Consider the following 25,969-nt stretch of genomic DNA (forward strand, 5'->3'; position numbering starts at 1 on the left):
ACTGTAATCCTAAGACAAACTAGGCAAAAAAGGTTCACAAGACTTTCTTCTTAAGCAATGGAAGAAGCTGGGCATGGTGGCACACACCTGACATCCACCTCCCACTGTAAGCAGATGTATGAAACAGAAACATCAAGCCTAGGCACTTGGCTGGGACAACAAGTGAGACCCTATCTCAACAATAACCAACGAGATCAGGGAGCTGGTGGCTCACACCTGTAATCCTAGCTATTCAGGAGGCTGAGATCTGGAGAATCGCAGTTCAAAGCTAGCCTGGGCAAGGAAGTTCACGAGACTCTTCTCTCCACTTAATAACAACAAAAAAGCCAGAAGTGGAACTCTGGCTCAAGGGGTAGAGCATTAGCCTTGAGCACAAAAGCTCAGGGACAGTGCCTAAGCCCTGATCTCAACCCTCAGCACTGGGGCTTGGGGAGGAAAAAAAAGAAAAAGAAACACAACAATGTGAAAAAAAGGTTGGAGGGGAGGCTCAGTGGTAGTGTCTGCCTAGCAGGCCCAAGCTCCTGAGTTCAAAGCCCAGTATTTCTCAAAAAGAAAAAAGTTAAAGCATTTAGTGGCCAGATATGGTGGTACACACCTGTTAACCCCAGCTACTTGGGAGGTGGCGGCAAGATCTAGACAGGTTAAGGCTCAGCTCAAACTCTAGTACGATCACCCCCAAGCTGCCTTTACTCTTTACCTGAAATTTCACAGAAGAGCTACAAACAAACAAACAAACAAACAATCTATTAAACCTCCACCCCCTTTGCTCCTTCCACACAAGTCTCGGGGTGGCTTCCCACTGCCAGGCCTCTTGAGGTCAAATTCAAATGCCTCTCTCCTGCTTGAAGGAGACATGGCTACAAGAGCCAGAAACCTGCCCCGTCGCTGCCATTCAGTTCTAGCCACTCCCAAACCGAGCCCCAAACACTGCTCTGCCACCTAAGCTGAGACACAGCCAAGACCAAGAGGAAAACGTTCCTGTCACCACAAACCAGGAGCTCAGGGTGGGTGGCAGGGAGGACACCACATCCTGAGCTGGCCCCTCCTAGGACCAAAAAGGGCCTGCCCTGAGGCTCTCTCCAGTTACCTTCACACACCCACCAAGAGGCAAACCATCCCTACCCAAGGCTCACATTACTTAGAGGGAAAAAAAAGCCAGTTCCCACACCTGCCCACCCCACAATCAAACTCTGAAGTGGTTAACTGTTAAAACTCGGCCCAAAGATAGGAGGACCTGGATTCTGTGCTGGTAACATGTAACCTCGGAGATGCAACAAAAATTAAATTACGGTGCTCTGTAATAGATTCAGTGGCTTATTTTTAAATATTAACAAGCCTGCCGGAGGGAGTGAATTTATCAAGGGATAAGAAGCCTGCAGAACCTCTCCTTGACTCAGAGGCCAATTAGCATTCCCCATGTGCCTGCCAGCAGCCTCTCGGTGCTTGCCTGCTTACTGTAGTCGAGCCTCAGCGGACCCGCTTCCAGCGCAGGCCCAGGTCCCAGGGCCTGTGGGGATCAAGGTACCCAGGCACCGCCTGCACTATTATAGGAACTACCTGAGCAAATCTAGGAAGATGGTTATTTGATCCACAGTCCCTCCTCTTACCTTGCTTTGCTCTGTTTGGAGTTATTTTTAAAATCAGCGCAAGCTTAACTGTCAGCAGCCTCTGTGCACTTCACGGCTCTATCCTTGTCAGCACAGAGCAGATTTTTCAGCCATAGGCATTACTTCTACAATCTGGCAGATCTCCAAAGAGGTGGGTGACTGCATCTTTAAGCCCCTGGCTGCACTTACAAGTACCCTAAGACACTCCTGCTAAATTCAGGCCTTCCAGAGTGCGTGTCGGGTCGTCCCAGGCCAACGCAGCCTCACAAACAAAGCTCTGTGGTTTCTGGGTCACTACCCACACAACAGGCTCTGTCCACTGATGGGTAATCCTAAGGGATTGAAATATTACCAGATGAGAATTGAATTAAAATTATATGTATGGTTATAGAAAAGCTGTTAACTGTATGATTAAAAGAAAAAATTAACCCGAAAAGAAAAAAAAAAAGCCAGGAGCAAGTTTGTAATCCCAGCACCCAGAAGGCAGGAGAGAACCCTGCAAACAAAAAACAACACAAAAGCAAACAGCACCAACTACCCACACCACCCCTGTAACACATCCCTGACAGTTAGGCAGGCTTTCTAGAAGGGTCTTACTAACTTGCAGTTATAGTACAGCACTCTAAGAAAGCAGGATGAGAGACTGTGTCTGCTCTATCTCAATAGCCTGGCCCTAAGAGCAATGATAAGAGTGCATGTGAAGTGAAGCCACTGCTGGACGCTTGTACTAACCCCGCCCTCTAAAAAGAACGAAAGGCCTGCAAGACCCAGCAGCAGCGGGTCCTGCAGCAGACAGGGCACGGACAGTGGGAGGCTGCAGAGGGAGGCATGCCTGGTGGGAGGGGCAGCCCCAAGGTAAGAGCTTTGCCAAGAGGCAGGGCTAAATTGGCACTCAGCATGACAAAATTAAGGTGACTCACAGTTCCTGAAGTCTTCTGATGAGTAATGAGGAAGTCAGCCTGAACCATGGAGAACAACTTCTGTGGAACCCTCCCCACACCAGCACCCGTCAGCTCTGCCCAGGCCCAGGCCCTCCCTGTGCGCTCTTTTAAGCATCATTACATTATTCCTACTTTGGTAGAGGAAGGGAAAGGGGGGAGGGGTTCCAGGAGAATCCAGAGTATTCAGGAGTACTACACTTTTTCCCCCCTTTTCTTTACAGACAAGCTCTATCACTACACAGCCCATGCTTGCCTGACTCAGCCTCCCAAGTGCTGAGACTATAGGCATGCACCACTAATGCCTGACCCAGTATTCCAAATCTGTAATGGCATCTGCTGAGCAGCCATTTCAGGACGGCACTATCTTTCATCTTTGGCCAAGGTGACCTATCTTTTCTTTTTGACGCACTTTCCTAGGTTTAGACTGTCAACACACCAACCACAAAGCCTAACTGCTAAGTGTAAACATTTGCCAGAGTGACTTGAAAGTAGGGCTTAAGAATAAGGGGCAAAACTAATGGGTGCTAATTTTTATAACATGGAAATAACTCAATGAAGAGTAGCACTTGGCCGTGCGTCGGTGGCTCTGGGATCTGAGGATTGCGGTTCGAAGCCAGTCTGGGCAGGAAAAGCCGTGAAACTCTTATCTCAAATAAACCACTCAAAACTGGAAGTGGTGCTGTAGCTCAAGTGGTATAGTACCTTGAGCTGAAGAGCTGAGAGATAGCGCCGATGACCAGAGTTCAAGCCCCATGACCAACCAAAAAAAAAAAAAAAGTAGCACTTTAAAAAAAAGGTAAATAGGGCTGGAAAGGTGGCTCAGTGGTAGAGTGCTTGCCTTGCATGCCTGAGGCCCTGGGTTCGATTCCCCAGTACCACATAAGCAAAAAGCAAAAAGCCGGAAGTGGTGCTGTGGCTCAAGTGGTAGAGCACTAGCCTTGAGCTGAAAAGCTGAGGGATAGCACCCAGACCCACAGTTCAGGCCCCACGACGGGACCCAAAACAAAAAAAAGGTGAATAAATGAAAACAGTATATCTGTATTTCTGAAGTGGAATTAGCAGCACATAGAAGGAGTAGACATTGCTTGTTTTCCTTATGAAACTGACAGGTAAGACAAAAACTACATGCAACCAAAAGCCATATAACATAAGAGCCATGCCTTTCCACAATTACATCATACTTAAATCATACTTTACCATGTGCATTAAGACATTTTCCACTTTAGGATCCAGAGTAAACAAATCTTCCCTCTTTAGAGTAGACGACAAAAGCAAGGCAGACGCACAGAACACGTCACCCATGCTATTGCACCCAGGCGGCAGAGTGCAGAGGTCCTGATCCAAGCAAGATGAAGGTCAGAGCTGAGGTCGTCCCTCAGAGGCAGAAGGCTGGCCTGGCAGGCATAACGCTGAGGTTGATTCCCAGATCGCCATTGAGAAGAAAGAAAGATGGATGTCAACTTGGTTATATATTCCCAGACACAGGCCAAGAAAAGCATAGGGAAAAGTAAAATCAAACCTAGATTCAAAATTGGGCAGATGAACTAAGGCAAGGCCTGAGTGGTAGAGTGCCTGCCTGCCATCAGCAAGTACGTGTAAGGTCCTGAGTTCAAGCCCCAGTACTGGTACACGCACAAAAAAAAGAAATGAAGTGATCCTCTTTGCCTAGACTCCGGTTTTGACAGGGCCTAACTGGCGCACACCTATAATCCTAGCTACTCTGGAGGCTGAATTTGATGATCATGGTTTGAAGCCAGCCCAGTCAGAAAAGTCCAAGAGACTTATCTCCAATCAGTTTCTTAATTGGAGATTAAAAAATTATCTCTAATTAACCAGCAAAATGAGAGACTAGAGATATGGCTCCGGTGGTAGAGTGCCAGCTGTGAGCAAAAAGCAGAGCAAATGTCCTAAATTTAAGTCCCAGCGCGCACGCACACACACACACACACACACACACACACACACACACACACACACACACACACACACACACACACACACACACACACACACACACACACGCCAGGTGATGGTGCCTCACATCTGTAATCCTAGCTACTGAGGATGAGACCTGAGGATTGAGGTTCAAAATCAGCTCAGACAGCAAAGTCCATAAGACTCTTATCATCAATTAACCAACAAAAAAGCCAGAATTAGAGCTGTCACTCAAGCAGTAGAGCACAAAAGCACAGGGACAGCACCCAGGTGTGTGTAGAGTGTGGGTAGCTGAGAGCATAGGTCTTTCTTATGTTTACTTCCCAACTATTCCAAGATTCTAGATGCTGTCTTTCTTGCAGGCACTAGACACAAATCCAAAAGTAGATACACCCACAGATGTTGGATCTGTGTCTCATGACAAGCCTGGTAATCAACTGGCCAAGAGATCTAGAAACCGGGCTGCTAATGCATGTCCAGTAAAGTATTTGATCACTGAGTCTCTGGAGTCATCTAGGAGCAAGCATAAGGAAGGGCTCTTAGACAGACCTTAACAAGAGCAACTCTTCTCACTTCCTCCCTGAAGACAATATAATCAGGAAGAAAACTGAGAGCTAAGTAGTCTTGATGAGGCAGATGCTGTTATTCCCATTTTATCAGAGAGGCTGAGACATCACTCTTCTGACTAAAGTTTCATCTCTAAGGAGACACCAAGACCTTGGAAGGGTCTGTGGTCTCTGTACCCACTCCAGTGTAAATGCCACCGGTGCCACTCCTGCTAGTGGCAAAATGAAAGTCCTCACGGCTTCTGGAGCCCAAAGCAAAGTCCAGGACTATCACCAGATGATTACATTTAGGGAGGGACATGTGACACTCGTCTCCTCTCCACCGGTTCCACAGCTGCCTGTTTTCACAAGTGCGGGTGGCACAGTGGATTGTGGGAAATGATCTGAAAGGCCTCTGGACACCGGCTCCATCTTCAAAATAACCTCTGGCCTCTAACTGTTCCAACAACTTGCTCTTTAATTAAAAAGGGTCTGTTCTGTTTTTGTTTTTCCAATTGTCAGACCTGAGGTGAAGCTGAAATTTAATTTTCTTCTAGCCTCGCTTATTCTCTGCCAGCAGTGAAGAGAGCACTGAGCCTCACCTACAGGCTGAACACTGGCTGAACAAAAGACACTTTGTTCTTGGTCAGCCAGGAGAGCTTTCCTTTGCCGACCTGACTGAAGCTCCAGAGAGCCAGGTTTCCCTGGAGGCAGCGCTGTTGCGGAGGGGCAGAGGGCGCTGGGAATTGGGGCCATACAGCACTACGCCTGCCTCAAAGCTGCAGGGAGGCAGGTCTGCCTCACACGCTCAGCAGCCTGTCACAGGGGCACACTGTAAAATCATGCTCTCCAAAAGACAAGTACATTGTGGGAACTAGTCTGAAAGTTCTAGAAGAAACGACTTGTTTGCTCCGTTTTCTATTTCAAATGAAATTCATTTATCCCTTGATTTTAAAAAGCCATATACATATATGGTGAAGGCCGTCAAACCACGTTAGCCTGAGAACAAACCCTCTAGCCACTTAACAGAACTGGAGCTGTTTTACCAGCAGTACAAGCAGCCAGGCAAGCACTTCAATGGGAGCTCCGAGCTTTCGGACATGCTGGCCACAGTGTTTGGAACAGGAGGCTGAGTAACAGTCACAAATTCCTCTTAAAAACTACTCCGCGTGGGCTGGGAAGGTGGCTCAGTGGTAGAGTGCTTGCCTTGCATGCATGAGGCCCTGGGTTCGATTCCTCAGCACCACATAAGCAAAAAGAAAAAAGCCGGAAGTGGCACTGTGGCTCAAGTGGTAGAGCGCTAGCCTTGAGCTGAAGAGCTGAGGGACAGCGCCCAGGCCCAGAGTTCAGGCCCCACAACCGGACCCCCCCCCAAAAAAAAAAACTACTCCACGCAAGAAGTTATTCAAAGACATAGTAAAACCACAGAAAACCATAGGCACACGCTGCCACACAGGTGAGCAGCTGTGTACTTGGAAGTACACATAAGCCAGGCATGGGACCGGCAGTGTGACTCCACTGACGAGATGAGGGGATGGGACAGCTGGTGGGGACATAACGAGACTCAAAGTGTAAATAGTAAATGTAACCCGGGGGACAGAGGCTCTGAACAGTGCCTAGCGTGGTGTGATGCTGCGTAACCAATCCTTACATTCTACATCCATTAAGGGAATGACAAAGGAAAGTCTGCAGGTATGTTCAGTGTAGAAGCACTCTTTCTGCAGTGCCATCCCTGGCAGATGGCAGCAGCCAGGACATGCTAGTTAAATGTAGGTAAGGAGTATGTGACATATTTGCTCAATCTAAGGTAAAAATCTGTGGCATCGACTCTAATGTGGGGGTTTCGGCAGGGCACAGCTCATCTTTGGGTGCCCCTGGGTCTTCCCTGGGCTTTCCAGACATGAGCCCTCCAACCTTAGGGGTTGCACTGTCTCTCCTCTAGAGAAGCTGCTTTTATATCTAATCATTTCTGAACGGATTCCTCCGACATCTGGAGTCTACTGTGGTAACCTGGGCTTTGAAAGGCATGAATATGGGGGTACAGCCTCATGGATAAGTGTCTCCAGGAGACCATCTAGACTGCACGTAGCTCTGGCTTTGCCTCAAACTCAGTGGGCAGGTTTGTCAGTCACCTAAACTGGGCGTGAGGTTTCTTCCTATCCACAAGAGAAAAGTGCACCTACCATAGTGGCAGCAGGGCCCTCAGCACAGGCCTTGGATGCGTTAGCACTCACACCAGCCCTAGAAAAGGGAGATCCCTCCCCCTGAGCTGAGAGGGGCCGCCCACCAGGACCACAGATGCTCCAGGTGCTTCTGTGTAAGTGAAGAAATGGAGCTACACTGCACACAGGAGAGCCCTGGCTCTGCTAAGGGCCAACTCCAACTCCTTGGGGAGGAGGAGCAGTGACACTGGGTGTGAGAGCTGACACCCAGCAAGGACAAGGGTCAAAGGTCCCTGCCTCACTGGATGGCCTTTAACTTGTAAATGAAGGGTGTGACTGCCCAGTAAGTAATCAGCCCGAAGCCTTTTAGATTTCCAGAGAAGTTGTCACTAGCCCAACCTACAGCAGCTAAGCTACCTTTACACACCACAATAACAGTGACTCCAGAAGGACTGACTCCAGCCTTATTCCCCTCCCCCCAGGTCAAGCACAGCACCAGGTGTGTGCTCACGTGCTGGTTGCAGGCAGGTCATTCCCACCTTGGCTTAGCTGAAAACCCCCTCACCCGGGCAGAGCATCCACTGGGAGCCTGGCCAAGGACATGGCCCTTGACCCCCCAGGAGACCATATCCCATCTTCAGTTTCTGCTTCCTTATTAATACCCATATAAACCCCACCCCAAATCCAGTCCCTCCCCCAACCTCCAAACCCGTGGGAAGGTCTGTGCCCCTCACTGGCAATGAACAGTCCCAGCCTGTTGAGAATGGAGTCCAGTCTATTCCCTTTCCATCCTCTTCCATTTTCCTAACAACTCCGGCCACTAGGAACCCTGGTCAGAGGCACTGCAGGTGCTTAAGAGGCTGGAGGTCCTCACAGACCAGCACTCTTTCTGTTTATCACCTTCTCTGCAGTGGCAAGAGGCGTCCTCTCAGAAGCTACTACCACCATCCGAGGCCTGCATGGGCAGGCAACAAGAAGAAGCTGAGCTTAGGTGAGCCATGAAGAATGCTGTGGGCCCTGTGTTGGGGGGAAGGGGGGTGGGCAGGGAGGGAGGGAGGGAGGGAGGGAGGGAGAGGAGGGCAGCCTAGTAGCTAGCTAGGCTTGGATCCTAGGACTCCTGACCCTACCCATTCTGTCTCCTCATTCCTTTGTCTTCTACATTGTCTATCTCAAAGGTGGTGTGAAAATATTCTTAATTTTCTGAAACTAAAATTAAGGACTTGGAAGACATAATCAAATACAGCTAGAAATGTAGGAAAACAACAGCTCTCAACCAAAGAGCCTAATTGTTAACTCAGACAGCCCTCAGACCCCATGTCACTACAGGTATTTAGGGTTTTTTTTTTTTTTTTGGTTAGTTATAGGCCTTGAACTCTGGGCCTGGGCGCTGTCCCTTAGCTCTTCAGCTCACGGTTAGTGCTCTACCACTTGAGCCACAGTACCACTTCTGGTTTTCTAAGTGGTTTATTGGAGGTAAGAATCTCATGGACTTTCCTGCCCAGGCTGGCTTTGAACCGCGATCCTCAGATCTCAGCATTCTGAGTAGTTAGGATTGCAGGTGTGAGCTACCAGCACCTGGCAAAGTTGGAAATTTTTACAATGAACTTCCATTAGATTATCACAAATACATGCATCATTCCCGCCATCAACTACTTCCTGATTCACTCTTGGGCAAACTGCAGAGCTGACCACCACCTCAGCACATATAAGGTTAATTAAGGACCAGAGCTTCCTTTAATCCCTGTTGGTGTAAAACTGCACACTACGCAAAGAATAAGAGCACATGTGCCAGATGTGGACAGATGCACACACACACCTGTTGTACCCCAATCCCCAACAGGATTGCCTCTGCGAGTTCCCACAAGCCCCTTCTATCCATCCTACGTGTGATTTTTTTTCACTCAAGTTCAAGTCTCTGGTGTGGAGTCAATCTTAGAAAAGTAATATTAAGAGATAACTTTAAATTCAAGTGCATTTATTTCAAAAGTAAATTTGGTACCTATGCATATAAAGAAGCAAAGAGTTATATCCTTAAATTCCTATAAAGGACTTAATCGTCAGTCGAACGGCTAATTTCCTGTGTCTATTAATAAGATAACGCGTATTCATCCCAGAGGCTCACTGCCAGGGATGGGCAGCAGAACTGCCTGTAACACCCGTTCTTAGTCCCTCAAGTACTGTTTGTAAGCCTTCTCAGAGGCACACAGTACCACTCCTGATTTCAGCGTAGCCACTGCTGTATTTCCTTGAGTGCACGCCCTTCTCTTCACATATGACCCAGATGGACTCACGGCTTGGAGAGAAGGAAATGCTGTCTTGGCAGTGGATGACCATTACCTGGTCCTTGCTAACGGACTACAAATTAGCAAGAACAGGACTTAACAGACAGAAGAGCTGCATAGCAAATGCTCAAAGCAGTTTGTGGGAGCAGGGTTGGTGAGCGATTTATGATGATTTTCATTTGAGACAAGCTACAGTGTTGCCATGAGTCATTCTGATAAGAACAAGGCACACACAGAAAGACAAATATGACATGCTGTCCCATGCAGGTGAGCTGCAGTTGACCTGTGATGTTCGGAGTACAGAGCAATGGTTAGCAGACCCAGAAAGGGTGGAGAGGGGCACCAGATGTTTTTTGGCTGGCACAAGGGAACACTAGTTAGAAGCATAACCTTTATCTACATTCTACAGCACAGCACAGTAACGGTGCCGGCAACAATTAACTGAAACAGTTCAAAGTATGGAGGATTTCAATAAACACAAGATTGCTAACTGTGCTGACAGTGAGCCAATTCCCCCGTCTGCACACTGTAAGCAAGGGCAGAAGCGCCGCACCCTGCCACACCCTGGGAGTTGTAGGTACCACCTGGGTGTCACCTGTAGGTCGGGCAGCCAGCTTGATGGCGCTCCTTCAAAGGCAGGCTGCAGAGCAGGCTCCACACGGTGGAGCAGTCATCCTTCCTCAGAAGACTGAAACTCTGACCATGACTTTGACGGTTCACAGAGCTGTGCCTACCGTGTAAGTTCAATTATGCTCTTGAAAAATTAGACACACGCACACAAATGAAAGGCCAGAATAACACCCCACCACAATGTCGACAGGCAATCTTTTTCTTGTTTTCTTGCTTCCTGAATTTATACACATTACTTTTTTTCAATTCAAAATAAATGAAGTTACTGAGGAAAGACCAAAACCCAGTCAATGACCTATAATGACCCCTAATGAGTGACTTTATCACACTGATTATAGTTCAATAACACCCTTTGTACCCACAGCTGCTCCAGAACCTGGTCTCCCAGCAACAAAACTGGAGAGCACAGATCATTCACCTGGCATTTTTTTTTTGGGGGGGGGGGTGCACGCGCGTGTGTGTGTGTGTGTGTGTGTGTGTGTGTGTGTGTGTGTGTGTGTGTGTGTGTGTGTGTGTGTGTGTGTGTGTGTGGTAGTTAGTAGTAGTAGCAGCAGCAGCAGCAGCAGCCCAAGGCTGGGCTTTCATTCATGTGTTTTAAAACAATACATGCTACAATTACTTTCTCAGTCTCTTCAGTGCAGTCTCTTGAAGGTTTCCTTCAGAACAGGCTCACTGAGTGCACTGGTCCCCACCCTCGAAAAAAACCCCTGGTTCATCATACCCCCATCACTGCCCTCATCAATGCCAACTCTCTGAGAAGCACTGATGTCTGTCCCTGGTCAGACTCCTTCATCTAGTGATTAGACGGGCGCCAGGTCCAGTCTGGTACTACCTGGAAGGTTAAGTCCAGCCAGTGACAGCATGGAGACCCACTTCTCCATCTGTGAGGCACAGAGGGAGGCCCAGGAATCTTGAACATGCTCTCCACTTCAAATCCTGTGACACCCTACTTCTAGCTGCCAGTCGCTTCTGTGAGGCAGGGACCAGCCCTGCGCCAGGACCATCTGTCATTTGTTAGGACTGGGTCCCATCACAGGAACTGAGGTAAAAATTCACCCATCCCGAGGAAAATGAAGTAAAAAGAACACAAGGTCCCCAAAGTCACACAGCCTGCTAGCTGCAGAGCTGGGACAGGGGCAGAGAAGGCCATGGGCTCCTGAGTTCCAAAGGGTATGCAGTCAGGGCCGGGCCAGCCACTTTCTTCGTCCCTCGCAGGCACACCAGTGATTGTGCAACTTGCTCAGTACTTCAAAGGGCCTGGAGACACGGTAAGCTTTCTACATCTCTGACTTTAGGAACCCAGAGATTCTAAAGATAGATACCATTACGCATCATGAAGAAACCAGCTTCCTATCCAAACTACTTTGTATGGGTGTGTGAGAGTACTGGAGTTTGAACTCAGAGGCTCTGGCTCTGTCTTGCTTTTTGCACTCACGTGTGGCACTCTACCACCTGAGCCACAGCTCCACTTCCAGCTTGTTGGCAGTTTATTGGAGGTAAAGAGTCTCACAGACTTTCCAGCCTGGGCTGGCTCTGAACCCCGATCCTCAGATGTCAGCCTCTTGTTAGCTAGGATTACATTAGGATTACCTAGTAGCTCCTCAGCACCAAGCAGACCCAATGGGCAGGTCTCAGTGCCCAAAAGATCTGGTCAAGCTGGACACTGGCGGCTCACACGTCATCCTAGCTCTCAGAAGGTTGAGATCTGAGGATTGCAGTTCAAAGCAAGAAAGTCGATGAGACTCTTATCTCCAATTAACCATCAGAAAACCGCAAGTGGCGCTGGGCTCAAGTGGTAGAACACTTGCCTTGAGCTGAAGAGCTGAGGGACAGTGCCCAGGCCAACTAATAAAAAAAAAAAAGAAAGAAAAAAAAAAGATCTGACCGTCACTTCACAGCCCCCACAGATAGCAGCCCTTTCCATGAACTTCTGCAGCAAACCTTGGGGTTTTGTCAAAGTAGTTATACTTAGGGCATTTTTGAAGACAACATGTAAATCTATGCTACTATGTTTATTAGGGTCCTGTTTTTTCCCAGTGTGTCACAAATGAAGTTTGCCAAGTGGTAAATACCTAACTGTCCTTTAAGGACAGTCCTGGGGGTTTGAACTCCATGCCTCATGCTTGCTAGGCAGGTGCTATACTGCTGAATCATGCTTCTACTCTAACCCATTTTCCCCCATAATGCAGTAGTTTCTAGGAATATTTATGTGATGCTATAGAAAAACTATATTTAGGGGCTGGAAGGTGGCTCAGTGGTAGAGCACTTGCCTTGCACTCATGAGGCCCTGGGTTCAATTCCTCAGCACCACATAAGCAGAAAAAAAAAAAAAAAAGCTGGAAGTGGCACTGTGGCTCAAATGGTAGACAACTGGCCTTGAGCTGAAGAGCTGAGGGACAGCGCCAGAGTTCAGGCCTACGACTGGACCCCCCCCCCAAAAAAAAAACACAAAACTATGTTTATAGAAGCTGGCCACCAGTGGCTGATACCTGTAATTCTAGCTACTCAGGAGGCTGAGATCTGAAGAACTACCAAAAAGCTGGAATGGAGCTGTGGCTCAAGTAATAAGAGTGCTAGCCTTGAGCAAAAAAGCTCAGCGACAGTGCCCAGACCCAAAGTTCAAGCCCCAAGTCTGGTACCAGGGGAGAGGGGAGGACTGACACAAGGGATTTAAACAACTGAGAAACAAAGAAATAGCCTGGATTTTCATTATGTCTAATGCTTCCAAGTGGGATCTTCCAAAGGGCCAGGAAAGGGTCACCTGAGTCAACTCTCACTGCAGGTTAACTGCTCTGACTAACGATCTCAAGGACAAGCTGGGCTTCACAGGACTGCATATGAAGAAAACAGGAAGCAGTGGCAGGAAAGTGTACATGTAATGTGACTGGCCAGCCCAAGCCTTTGCTCCAAAGGAATAGAAACCCAGGGACAATCTGGCTCATCTCTGAACAGCTTCTCATTCATTCCAAGTTCACTTGCTCCCAACAAGCAGAGGAAGACAATCATGGAGACCAGACAGATCCTGAGAAAGGCTTTCTATCTTGTGGGAGCCAACCAAAGGAACAGAACAAGTATTATACTTTTATATTAAACAGACACATCAGCAAGGGGTAACAGCTTCTCTCAAGTTTCCTACTTAACAATGTTGATAGCAAGTATGTTTTGTCTAAAGCTTTCCTATCAAGAATCCCTTAACAGATGGCAGGATGCGTGATATAAGTGGTAGAACACCTGCAAGGCCCCGAATGCAAACTCCAGTATCATCACATCAATAAATAAAACTGAGAAAGAAAAAATTCCTCACTAGAATAATCTTTGATATTCAGACACTACATTTAGTTATAATGGGGAAATTCACATTCTTCTCAGCAACCCAAGGAACAGTCTCAGCATTCTTCTTAGTTATAAAGGGGAGACAAATTATCCCAGAAAACAGCTTGTTCTAATTACAAACCCAGTGTTTACTCAGTTGATACCATTTTTTCCTTTTTCTATTATTATTATAAAATATATTATTATATTACTCTTATTACTATTATTATTATAAAACAGAAGGGTTACAGTTCATAAGTCAGGTACTGAGTACATTTCATTTATTTATTTATTTATTTATTTATTTATTTATTTATTTATTTATTTATTTTTTGGTCAGTCATAGAGCTACAACTCAGGGCCTGAGCACCGTTCCTGAGCTCTTTTGCTTAAGGCTAGCTCTCTACCACTTTGAGCCATAGTGCCACTTCCAGTTTTTTGGTGGTTAATTGAACATAAGAGTCAAACAGGGACTTTTTCTGCCCAGGCTGGCTTTGAACCATGATCCTTAGCTCTCAGTCTCCTGAGTAGCTATGATTATAGGCGTGAGCCACCAACAACTGGCATGAATACATTTCTTTTTGAACAATGTTACCCTAACATTCTCTTCTAACCTAACAGTTGCTAGGTACAAACTCTTCAGGTGTCTGTGTAAAATGAATGGAGGTATGGCTCAGGTAGTAGAGTACCAGCCTTGAGGCAGAAAAAGTCAAGTGTGAGAATGAAGCTCTGAGTTCAAGGCCCAGTACTGGCATTTAGAAGAAAATTGTTTAAGCCAGGCACTGATGACTCACACTTGTAATCTTAGCTATTGAGGAGGCTGAAAACTGAGGATTGCGGTTTGAAGCCAGCTCAGGTGGGACTATTTCCATGAGACTATTTCCAATCAGAAGTAGAACTTTGGCTCAAGTGGTAGAGTACTATCTGTAAGCAAAAAAGAAGCTCTGGGACAGTACCCAGGCCCTGAGTTTAGCCTCAAGACTGGCACAAAAAGAAAGAGAAAGAAGAAAGGAAGAAAGGAAGAAAGAAAGAAGGGAGGGAGGGAGGGAAGGAGGGAGGCAGTGGCTCAAGCGGTAGAGCGCTGGCCTTGAGCTGAAGAGCTGAGGGACAGCGCCCAAGCTGAGTTCAGGCCTCACGACGGACAAAAAATAGAGGCTGAGATCTGAGGATTCCTAACCAAGCAGGAAAGTCTGTGAGACTCTTATCTCCAATAAATTAACAAAAGAAGCCAAAGTGACACAGTGGCTCAAGTGGTAGAATGCTAGCCTTGGGCAAAAAGAAGCTCAGAAATAGCACTCAGGCCCTGAGTTCAAGCCCTAGACTAGCCAAAAAGAAAAAAAGAGAAGGAAAGAAAGCACATTTAATGAAAACGAGATTATGAGCAAATTAGTCATTTTCGTTTAACATTCTTAAAGTTCATTTAATAGTTTAAAGTGCTGTTCCACAGAACAAAGCTGGTGAGATTGTAGATCCTAATTCCCATGACTCATTCTGTAACGACACATCTCCTAATAACTAAGTCCAAGATTCACAAGGAAGACTGTTCTCCATGCTTACAACACAACCTGAAGCTATGGTTCCAATCCATAGTCTGTTTTCCTACTTTAATGATGCAGCTAATAAATTAGTAGATCTACAATCCTAAATATAAGCCCATAGCATTTAATTTGTGGCTACTGAGAAATGATACCAAGCACAAACCACAACCTCTACCCAACACTGTCCTGCCCAGATGCTTTCTGCCACCCTTGCCCTGAAAGCACTGACTCAGCTCTGATCAAAACTGATGTAAAGGGCAGTAGAAATGAGCAATAGATTCTCAGAAGAAAAGTCCCAGGGAGTCAAAGGACACAGGTCCTGACAACCAAGTGATGCTCCCTGAGGGCTCCTGAGCACCTAGGGACAACCTGCGGCAGCGGTGGTGGCGGCGGCAGCAATCCAGGGACCTGCTTCTCTGCTAGCTGGCCAGCACTAGGAGGGCGCATCCCCTGCAACTGCCAACCAAGGAGGGGTAATGGGGGGAAATTCTTGGAAACTTCACCTGTGATCAGCACCTTTGAGCCTTCTTCTGTATGTGCTTTCACTGGAGTTACTAATATGACAGCAGTCTCCTTAGTACCTACAGTTCTGTCTTTTAAGCGCCTGGCTGGGGGCTCAGAGGGGACACTTGTCTGCTGAGCACTGATTAACTTGGTACCGAGCCCTGCAAACCTGTCCAGTGATTTCACAGTACAGCTTACCTTCCCACAGATAGGGCCCGGCTCAGCAACACGAATCCCAGACACACCATGGCAAGGCAAGGGGAACATCCGGGTCATATTTGGCCTACTTGTTCTCTTCCCCTGGTCCTTTTATACTTCATGACAAATCCCTGATCTCACCAAAAAAACTGCTTCTAGCAGGGCGCCCGTGGCTCACATCTGTAATTCCAGCTACTCAGGATTTGAGGACAGTGGTTTGAAGCCAACCCAGGCAGAAAAGTCCATGAGGCTCTTATCTCCAATAAACTTTTCAGAAAAAGCTGGAAGTGGAACCATGGCTCAAGTGGGAGAGTGCTAGCCTTGAGCACAAAGAGGCTCAGGGATAATGCCAAGGTCCTGAGTTCAAGCTCCAGGATGGGGGGGGGGGGGGGAATCTACTTCCCTTTATAAGGGTCCATTATCTTATTTACTTTTCTGTATACTTGATGTATTCTATAATAAAATTATTATTAAGGGGAAAATAATCCCCTTTAACAAAACAATTCAAAAAGTAGTTTTTAATCATGAGTTAATTCTCACTAGTAACAAATGAAATTCAAATAAATCCAAGTTTTAAGACCCCTAATACTTTAAACCAGAATGGAAAGAAGCCAGACATACCAAATTACTAATGAAATAAAACCAAAAGCAAACACCCAGCTTCTTCTTATCCCACATCTGTACTCCCAGAACAGGTTATGTAGTAGGGGATTCCAGCAACCCCTCCAGACCAGACTGGTGTCTGTCAGCCTCTCTTTCCTTAAAAATACAATCCCTAAAGCCAGGCACCAGTGGCTCATGTCTGTAATCCTAGCTACTAAAGAGGCTGAGATCTGAGGGTCACAGTTCAAAGCCAGCCCAGGCAGGAAAGTTATGAGACTCTTATCTTCAGTTAACCACCAGAAAACTGGAAATGGCGCTGTGGCCCAAGTGGTAGAGGGCTTGCTCCGCCTTGAGCTGAAGAGCAAAGAGACAGCACCTAGGCCCAGAGTTCAAGCCCCATGACCAACCAAACACACACACACACACAAAACAGAAAGAAAAAAAGGGGGGGGGGGGCTTTTGCTACAGAAAATGCTGGCCTTAAATGGTTCAATTCACTCACTAGTGAAGAAAGCCTAAACTGACCCCTGGGCTACTTCCCTAGGTGGAAAAGGTCTCCTGATACCTAAGCTACTTCCCCATAAGGTCTGCTTTTGTTGGGCTTAGGGGCTCCACCCCAGACATGGTTTTTGTCTTTAAAAACTTGATTCAAGCTTTATCAGCTGCAGGTCTTTGAGACAGGAGTCCACTAGCAGAAGGCAGCTCTCCAATAAAGATTCCCAGGATTCCCAATTCAACCAACCTCTAAAATGTGGCTTACCTTACAACCATACTTGCAAACTGATTTGTTGATTGAAACCCCTTTATGCAACTAAACAACCCCCACGCCCTGCTTTGTGTTATGCCACACCCTCCTGTGCCCAATACTCAATGCTATTCTCCGTCGTTACCAGGCCGCTCCCAGCTCTTTAAGCTGATGGTAATGGATGCAGATTCCTAAGGCACCCCTGAAACAATGATGAGGCTCTTCTGTGTCTGTCACCTGGAAAGCAGGAACAATACTAGGGGAGAATAATTGCTTATTCAAAGACCAGGAGGAGAAAGGGGGGCAGAGAATTGGAGAAGAGAAGGCGCCCTGAATTATTTAGTGTGGCACCCATGCTTGGGAAAACACTGTCTGGGCAGACAGGTGGCCTGCAAATGTTCCTAGGGACAGAACCACTAGAGAAGAGAATAGCTGGGTCAAAATACAATATGCATTTGCACTTACCGTCTAAGGACAGGGCTCTCTCTTCCTATCTGCTGCTTAAAAACTGAAGTGCAAACCAGAGCACAGGACCAACTCTGCATATTAAACCTAAAAGGATCACTCTGAGCACAACAGTCTTGATGAGAAAGGAAAGGGGGAACCTCCTAAGGTCTATAAGACAGGATCCCCATACAACTTTCTCTGCGCTTTCCCTTTGCCTAAGATGCCTAAGATGTCACACATTTCTTCACCCTCCAGTGTTCCAGGGCCAATGTCCTAAAGAAGTCACCACCCATCCTCTGCTCCCACCGCTCCCAACCCTGTAACTCGGACCTGAAAGGGACAAGAATGTGTGCTACAGTCGTCTCTGCACAGAAAGATGAAGGAAGAGTGTGATTGCCAAGTCTGCAGACTGATCCTGACTGGGTCTCATAGCACCAGAGAGGGAAGACATGGCCCAAGGCAGGAAATAATGATAAATCTCTGAGCTCCATGCCAAGTCCTTTTAGGTGCACATTCTACTCTATTCCCAACAAAGCTGAGCAGGGCAGTCTCCTCTATCTGCCCCTCAGTGGGGACTGAAAAGCCTAGGTCTGCTTGATTTCTCAGCTAATGCTCCTTCAATGCTACAGCCTTAACTACAGGCTGGAAGGTCCTTTCAGTACTCTTCTTGTACCACGGGCCCCCACCCACCACAGTAATCTAGCCAACCAACACCAAGCTCACCCCTGCCTAATAGCCCAGGTGTCTGGACCTGACACAACTTCCTAAAAGAGGCTTCCAGTCATTCCCAAGGCCATCTACATTTACCTCGTCTACAATCTCACCACCAGCATAAAAGCACAAGACGAGACAAAACCTTCCACCAGAGGGGCTGGGATGGGGAGGTGGCTCAGTGGTAGAACACTTGTCTTGCATGCCTGAGACCCTGGGTTTGATTCCTCAGCACCACATAAGCAAAAAGAAAAAAGCCGGAAGTGGTGCCGTGGCTCAAGTGGTAGAGTGCTAGCCTTGAGCTGAAGAGCTGAAGGACAGCGCCCAGGCCCAGAGTTCAGGCCCCACGACCGGACCCCCCCAAAAAAACAAAAAACCTTCCACTAGAATGAGCGAGCGCCAGGCTAGCAGAAAGGCTCTGCTTATTGACTTCTAGATACACACTCAAAGCCTATCAGTCAAGATGAGGTGTCAGTGGGGGCGGGGGGGGGGGGAGGAGGATGGGAAGGGGAAACAAAGGAGGAGGCTACAATGCTTGATAAGAAATGTACTCATTATCTTGGCCATGTAATTGTAACCCCTCTGTACAGTATTTTCACAATAAAAAAATTTTAAATTAAAAAAAAAGATGAGGTGTCAGAAGGAATGCCTCTCCTGGGTCTGAACCCCCGTCCCACTGAGGGCCACAGGCTCCCAGCTGCCGTCAGCTCTGTCTGTGACAGGTCTTGCCTTTTCAACTTCACCTTACATGTATCTTAGTGATTCTCAACTGCGGAAGCTAATGACTCAACCTGGACTTATTTGGCCTCCTACAGCTAAAACATGACAGACACTCAAATGTCAGATTACTGACCCACAGATTTTCATTCCTTTACACTAATGTACAGACACATAACAAGTGCTGGAACCAGAAGAAAAACTGGTGTCCCATGAGCACCTCCTCTTCCCTCCCTTCTCCCTCTTCCTTCCTCCTCCCTTAGGCCTCTCTGACCACCTAGGCCCACACCTAATCTGCTGCCTTCAGATTAGCCTTATCTTCTTGACAGTGAACTCCACTTCCCTCCACTCGAGAGAGGCCTCAGCTCCTCCCAATAGGTGCGTTGGCTTTGTGTGGCTTTGTGTGGCGGGGTGTGCCCCACACTACTGAGGGAAGGTAGGCCCCCACTGCTTGCAGCCCCCTTTCCCAAGAGCCCTACTTACAGAGTCATGGCAAGACAGGCCCGCCTTCCAGGTTTGTCCTGCTCAGGGGTGAAGAACAGTCAGGAATAGAAGGAGCATTCAGGTCCCAAATAGTAACTGGGATAGTTTGAATGGGTCCAGGACTAGCTAAAGAAAACCTCAAGCCAATGCCAGTGGTTTGTGCCTATTTGGAAGGTGGAGATCAAATTGAAAGACCAGGAAACGTTCTCAAGACCCCATCTCAACCAACGCTGGATGTGGTGGTAAGCACCTGTCATCCCAGCTATGAGGGAAGCAGAGACTGGGAAGGATCAAGGTTCCAGACCAACACAGGCCAAAAAAAAAAAGTTTACAAGATTACCACCTCAACAGAAAAAGCTTAGTACTTCCTACCTTACATCCCAGCTACGGTGGGGAGCATAAACAGTAAGTGGTCCAGGACAGCCTGGGCAAATAACAAAACTATCTCATAACTTAAAAGCCCCGCTCTGGTGGCTCCTGTCTATAATACCAGCTACTCAGGAAGCTGAGATTTGAGAATCATCATGTTTCAAAACCAGCCTGGGTAAACAAATCCAAAAGACTTTTTTTTTGGGGGGGTGGGGGAGAGAAGGGTCAGTCAAGGGGCTTGGACTCTGGGCCTGGGCGCTATCCTGAGCTCTTCAGCTCAAGGCAAGTGCTCTACCACTTGAGCCACAGCACCATTTCCGGTTTTCTGGTGGTTTTATTGGAGATAAGATTTTTACGGCCTTTCCTGCCCAGGCTGTCTTGGAACCGAGATGGTCAGATCTCAGACTCTTGAGTAGCTAAGGATTACAGGCATGAGCCACAGGTACTTGGCTCCAAAAGACTTATATCTCCAGCTAATTACCAAAATTCCAGAAATGGAGCTGTGGCTCAAGAACCACTTGAGCAAAAAAGCTCAGGGACAGTATCTGAGCCCTGAGTTCAAGCCCAGGACCAGAAAACACACACACACACACACACACACACACACACACACACACACACACACACACACACACACACACACACACACACACACACACACACACACACACACACACACACACACACACACACACACACACACACACACGCAAAAAGGACTGGAGAACCCAGAAAACACACACACACACGCAAAAAGGACTGGAGAACCCCAATACAGCAAACAAACCCAAACCCAAGACCCCGCTTCCAATACAGGAAGAGCTGCAGAGATCATGAGACATCCCCAAAGTCCTGCTCCCTGGCGATGCTGCTTAGTTTTGTCACTTCAACCTGTTCTCCAAAAACGGGGGGGGGGGTCGTGGGGCTTAAACTCTGGGCCTGGGCACTATCCCTCAGCTCTTCAGCTCAAGGTGAGTGCTGACCGCTTGAGCCAGAGCGCCACTTCCCATTTTCTAGTGGTTTATTGGAGATAGAGTCTCACGGACTTTTCTGCCCGGGCTGGCTTTGAACGGCAATCCTCAGATCTCAGCCTCCTGAGCAGCTAGGATTACAGGCATGAGCCACCAGCGCCCAGCCAAATATAGATTCTTTCTAAGAAACACTATGTGAGCCGAAGTGTGGGGGGATGACAGGAAAAGAACGTGCTCTTCACAAGACATCACAGGTCTGCCACTCATGCTTGGATTTTTCCCACTGAAGGCTGGTGCTCTACCACTTGAGCCACATATCTACTTCCAACGCTTTGCTAAATTGGAGTTAAGAGTCTAACAGACTTTTCTGCCCTGGCTGGTTTTGAACCACGATCCTCAGATCTCAGCCTCCAAGTACCTAGGATTACAAGCATGAGCCACCAGTGCCTGGCTTGAGGTATGGCTTTTTAAAGCACTCACTTGTTTTGCAAGCAGTTTTGAGTGTTATTGTTTTAAGTATCAAGATGAGAAAAATCAAGTGACTTTCCCAAAGTCAGGTGACATTGGAATGACAGGTTCCCACTCAGCACTCTCAAGACTGAGGCTGGGGGATCAAGGTTCATAGCCAGCCCCCTCCACCACAATAGAACTGTGTCCCGCCTGCCAAAGCTAGCCCTAAATCAAACTTTTCCTAGACTGAGCAAGCCAAAATGGACAATTCATTCCCCATTCTTTCCTCAGCAATCAAAAGGAGAAAATGTCCTTTGAGCAGATAGCAATTTAACAGTAAAAGTGTTCAGAAAAGCATCAACTATCCTCCACTGGGTACCAGCACCTCTCCAAAACCGGTTCACTTTAACAATTCTAGGACAACCTTGACCATGACGGGACTTACCAAAGTCAACTCTTCAGATATGATGTGATAAACACTACGCTGGTTATCTTTTCAAAGACCTAGTCAGACTGGAATATAGGGAGCACTTTGAGCTCTTAGATTTCTTAAGTTAGAAAGTTATAAATGAGTTCAAAGTTTTCCTCAGAGCTCTGAATGGAAGAGAGAGGTTTGAACACTGTAGGGTCAAGAAGGGGATGAGCCAGGGCTGCAAAGGGCAGGGAGGAATGCAGGAATGCAGGACTTGCCTTATCACTTTGTTCAGCCTTTTTCCACACCCCCCATCCTCCCCACCCCGCCACTTCCCAGCCCTTCTTCTGCTCTATCTTGAAATGCCACTTCTGAATTAATAACAAAATATAACATCCAATGTAGCCATATTTTTTAAAATATTAACAGGATTGGGGAGAAAATGTTACAGTAGCTAAGAGGACTTTGTAGACACACAGTCATGTTTAGGAATGTTTCCTATAGTCCAATTTTTAGGTCTCCTTTCACAAATGACCCCCAAATCCAAGAAAATTGTCCTTTGCTCTTCATTTATGAATCACCAGTATTAAGAACTAGCAGCAGAGCTGGACTTGTGACTGCAATCCTAGATACTCAGGAGGCAAAGTTCCAGAGCATTGTGGTTTGAAACTAGTCTGGGAAGAAAGACCATAACCGGGGCACTGGTGGCTCACATTTGTAATCCTAACTACTCAGGGGGCTAAGATCTGAGGATTGAGGTTCAAAGCCAGCCCCGACAGCAAAGTCTGTGAGACTCTAATCTCTAAATAGCTACAAGAAAAAGTCCCATGACCAACAAAAGGAAGGAAGGAAGGAAGGAAGGAAGAGAAGGAGGGAGAAAGGGAGGGAGGGAGGGAGGGAGGGAAAGAGAAAAAAAAGGAGAGAGAGAGAGAGAGAGAGAGAGAGAGAGAGAGAGAAGGAAAGGAGAGGGGAGGGGAGGGGAAGCAAGCAGGCAGGCCACCAAGCAGTACATCTCAAAAATAATAATCTAATTGGTCAAGTTGAAGTTTTGTCTAGGTCACATTTGAACTTTTAAAAAGAAACATGATTATATTGTCTCACTAAGTCTATCCATTTCTGAACAGAATGTGATAATATACTTGGCTTTGATGGTCTCCTTAGCCCTTGAGTATGTAGTTACAAAGCAAATCAAAAGCAAGAAGTGGAAAAAGTTAAATCTGGAAGTAAAGTCTGCCACTTCCCATTTGCCAGAAAACAGACTTGTCATTATCTGGAAATGGAAACTGAGCTACAGTTGAAACACAACTGTTTTTGACCTACAAAGATGAATTTCATATGGTTAGACTAATGTTATTTTCTAAGTTCATCATCTAAATAGCTGTCTCAAATAAGATCTTCTTAGTCCAAGACACATAAAATCTGTTCTTCTGAGTTGCCTAAACTTTTGGAAAAGATTTGCCACCCCACCATCCAAAGCTACAAATATTTGAAAATTTAAACTCATTAAAAAGAAAAGCAAGATGCCAGATAGCTAAACGGCTATGTTGTGTGAACCCTAAGACTTTACATTCACCACTGCTTTCACCATTCCTTTGTGTGTGTGTGTGTGTGTGTGTGTGCGCGCGCGCACGCGCGTGCGTGTGTGTGTGGCAGCACTAGAGCTCAAATGCAGAACCTTGCACACTATAGGCAAGTGCTCTACCACAGAGCCACTTGGCCAACCCCACAAACAGGATTTGAGTACTCAACAGACCTGATCTTTCTAACATATTTAAGGAGACACTGACGACAACTGAAGGCTTATGGTCCATAATCCTAACTATTCAGGAGGCTGAGATCTGAGGATCCTGGTTCAAAACCAGGCAGGCAGAAAAGTCCATGAGACTCTTACCTTCAATTAACAAGTAAAAAGCCAGAAGTGATGATGTGGCTCAAGTGGTAGAAGAGAGTAAGAGCCTTGAGTGAAAAAGCCAAGGGAAAGCACAAGGCCCTTAGCCCCTATGGGGGAAAAAAACCAACAACCATAAAACTGAAATCTTTACATCTTTCAGTGACCCAGGGTGATTCTAACCTAAATATGGTAGTACCCCAGTATTGTGTACACGGGCTCCACTGTTCTACCACTGAGGAATTGTAATTAAGCTGGCAAATTTCATTTCTGTTGGCCAATGGGACTTCTAACTGTTCTAATCAAAAGGGTAATTATCTTATTCATAACATTTTTTTCCATTTAGATATAGCCGATTTATGAACAGACCAGGGAAACCTGTCTCTTCTACAAATGCAGAGAAAAGGGGTTACAGTTCTCTAAGATGCTTCTCGGTCCAAACCCATCAAGTTACACCCACTTTTATGAGACTCTTAATATCCAAGACACTAATGAGTTCTTTTCTCAATTAACTCCAATAATTAGTTCTCTATTCTTGTTCTGCCAGAATTCCTAGCCTTTTATCCTTCTACGCTCTAGGAATGAAATCCAGAAAACCACATTTCTGTAGCTCCCTAGAGGGAGGGGTCCCAAAGACAGCTGGGGCAATCTGATGTTTCCTGTTTCATCTTCCCAGATCCAACTTGCAGTACCAAGTATCCACGTTAACCATCAAGTGAAGCCACCCAAGCAATCAAGACGGCATCCCCTGCTCTGACTGGAAATCACTCCATCGTGCCAGGTTAACAGAGGCTGGCACTGGTTACCAGGCATCCACAAGAGGCCATTTCCCTATGGCTCACCGTCCTTTTGCATACATCCAAATAAACTAGGCTTCACAGTGGAGTGGACCATCCTTCTCAACCACTCCCTACCCCCCACAGCATTCTAAGTCCATTATTCACCCTTAGCTGAAGTTTTATCAAGAGATGCGTGGTCATACCAAGTCCAGGATGTGTAATCCTTCCATCCCCCACCACCCCCTTTCCTGGGAGTTACACAGAACAGCTGATGCTAATTCTTCATTTATTTATGAAACTATGCATCCACCATAGCGACGTGCTTTCCATGTGCAGACACTGGCTTTCATTCTTTAAAACCCTGAAGCACTGAGACTGGTACCCACCCCCCTCCAGCCCCCAAGTCACAGCAACCCGCCCAAGGTCATACAGGACGGGGGCTGGAACCCAAGTCTGACCTCAATGACCTCCGCCCTTGACACCCACCCCCCACCGCCGTCTTCCTCGGGATCCTGACCGGCTGGGGGCGGGGAAGGGGGGCTCACTTTATCCCAGGCCGCCTTCCCTTTAAGGGACAGGCCCCAGAGACACGCTCTCCATCCAGGTCCATCTTTCCCGCACCTCCACCTTCCCCGCCACCCCGCCCTAGGAAAAGCCCGGCCCCATTTCCCGCAGGCCCCGGGCCCGGGCCTCCCTCGGGCCCGTCGGAACTTCCCCGCGCGGCCGGGGCAGGTGCCCGGGACCCAGGGGAGCCGCCTCCGCGTCCCCGCTGGCTGGGGAGGGCGGGCCGGGCCCCCGACCCGGGAGGAAGCCGGGCCGGGAGGGGCCGGGGGTCGGGGCGGCGAGGGTGCGCCCCGGGGGCCGGCGGAGTCACGCCGGCGCGGGCGGGATGGAGGGAGAGGATGGACGGAAGCACAGCCGGGCAGAGGGAGGATGCGGGGCCCGGGCGCCCGGCGGGGAGGCGGCTCCCGCTCCCCCTCCCCGAGCCGGGCGCAGGGGCGGGGAGCCGGGCCCGGCGGGGGGCTCGGGGTGCGCGGGCCCGCGGTCTTACCTATGCCGGGCGCCACATAGACGAAGTAGAGCAGCGACGACGACAGCGAGAAGAAGAAGAGCGCGGCCAGCAGCGAGCGGCGCGGCAGCCGCCGCAGCCCCCGGCGGGCGCGCATGCTGCGGCCGGGCGGCCGCCCCGAGGGCCGGGCCGGGCCTGCTCCCGCCGCTCCGCCGCTCGCGTCCGCCCGCCTGGGCCTCGGCCGCCGCCTCCCGGGCCCCGCCGCGCGCCGCGCGCCGCCGCCGCCGCCGCCGCCGCCTCCCGGGCCCCGCGCCCCGCCGCGCGCCGCCGCCGCCCCGCCGCTCCCAGCCGCGGGCCGAGCCACATGAGGCGGGCGGGGGCCGGCGGCCGCGCGGCGCAGCGAGGGGGCGGGGCGCGGGGCGGGGCCTGCGCCCCGGGCACCGTCGCTAAAGACTCGCGCGCGCGCGCCGACCGCTAGGCCCCCAGCCTTCGCCGCAGGGCCCCCCGCGGCGGCGCGGCGGCGGCACCGGCGGCCAATGGCGACGGCCCCTAGTCGGGCGCGGCCACCGCCCAGGCGAGCGGGGAGCGCCCGTGAGGTCCGGGCGGCCGGGGAGGGCGGGGCAGGTCCGGCGGGTCTCGTAGCCCACTGCAGCGGAAGGACCGGGGCCGACCCGCCGGGCTGGGGAGCTGGGCCCGCGCCGCGCCGCGCCGCGCTCACTCCGCGGGTCATT

At 48.6% G+C, this 25,969-nt stretch overlaps 1 protein-coding gene across 2 annotated transcripts in view; it reads right to left on the reverse strand.

Moving 5' to 3' along the window:
* Positions 1-25,529, reverse strand: part of B4galt5 (beta-1,4-galactosyltransferase 5) — a 50,395-nt gene extending 24,866 nt beyond the window's left edge. The window contains exon 1 of one of the 2 annotated variants that reach the window (XM_069989973.1): positions 25,281-25,529. In XM_069989973.1, the coding sequence (XP_069846074.1) occupies positions 25,281-25,395 (115 nt within the window). In that variant the 5' untranslated portion in view covers positions 25,396-25,529. Of the gene's footprint in view, positions 1-3,745; positions 3,766-25,280 lie in introns of those variants that run through there. The other variant, XM_069989974.1, reaches the window with a different exon arrangement.
* Positions 25,530-25,969: the final 440 nt, after the last annotated feature.

This window comes from Dipodomys merriami, unplaced genomic scaffold, assembly GCF_024711535.1.
Source record: "Dipodomys merriami isolate MVZ:Mamm:240054 unplaced genomic scaffold, mDipMer1.0.p SCAF_39, whole genome shotgun sequence".
Lineage (NCBI taxonomy): Eukaryota > Metazoa > Chordata > Mammalia > Rodentia > Heteromyidae > Dipodomys > Dipodomys merriami.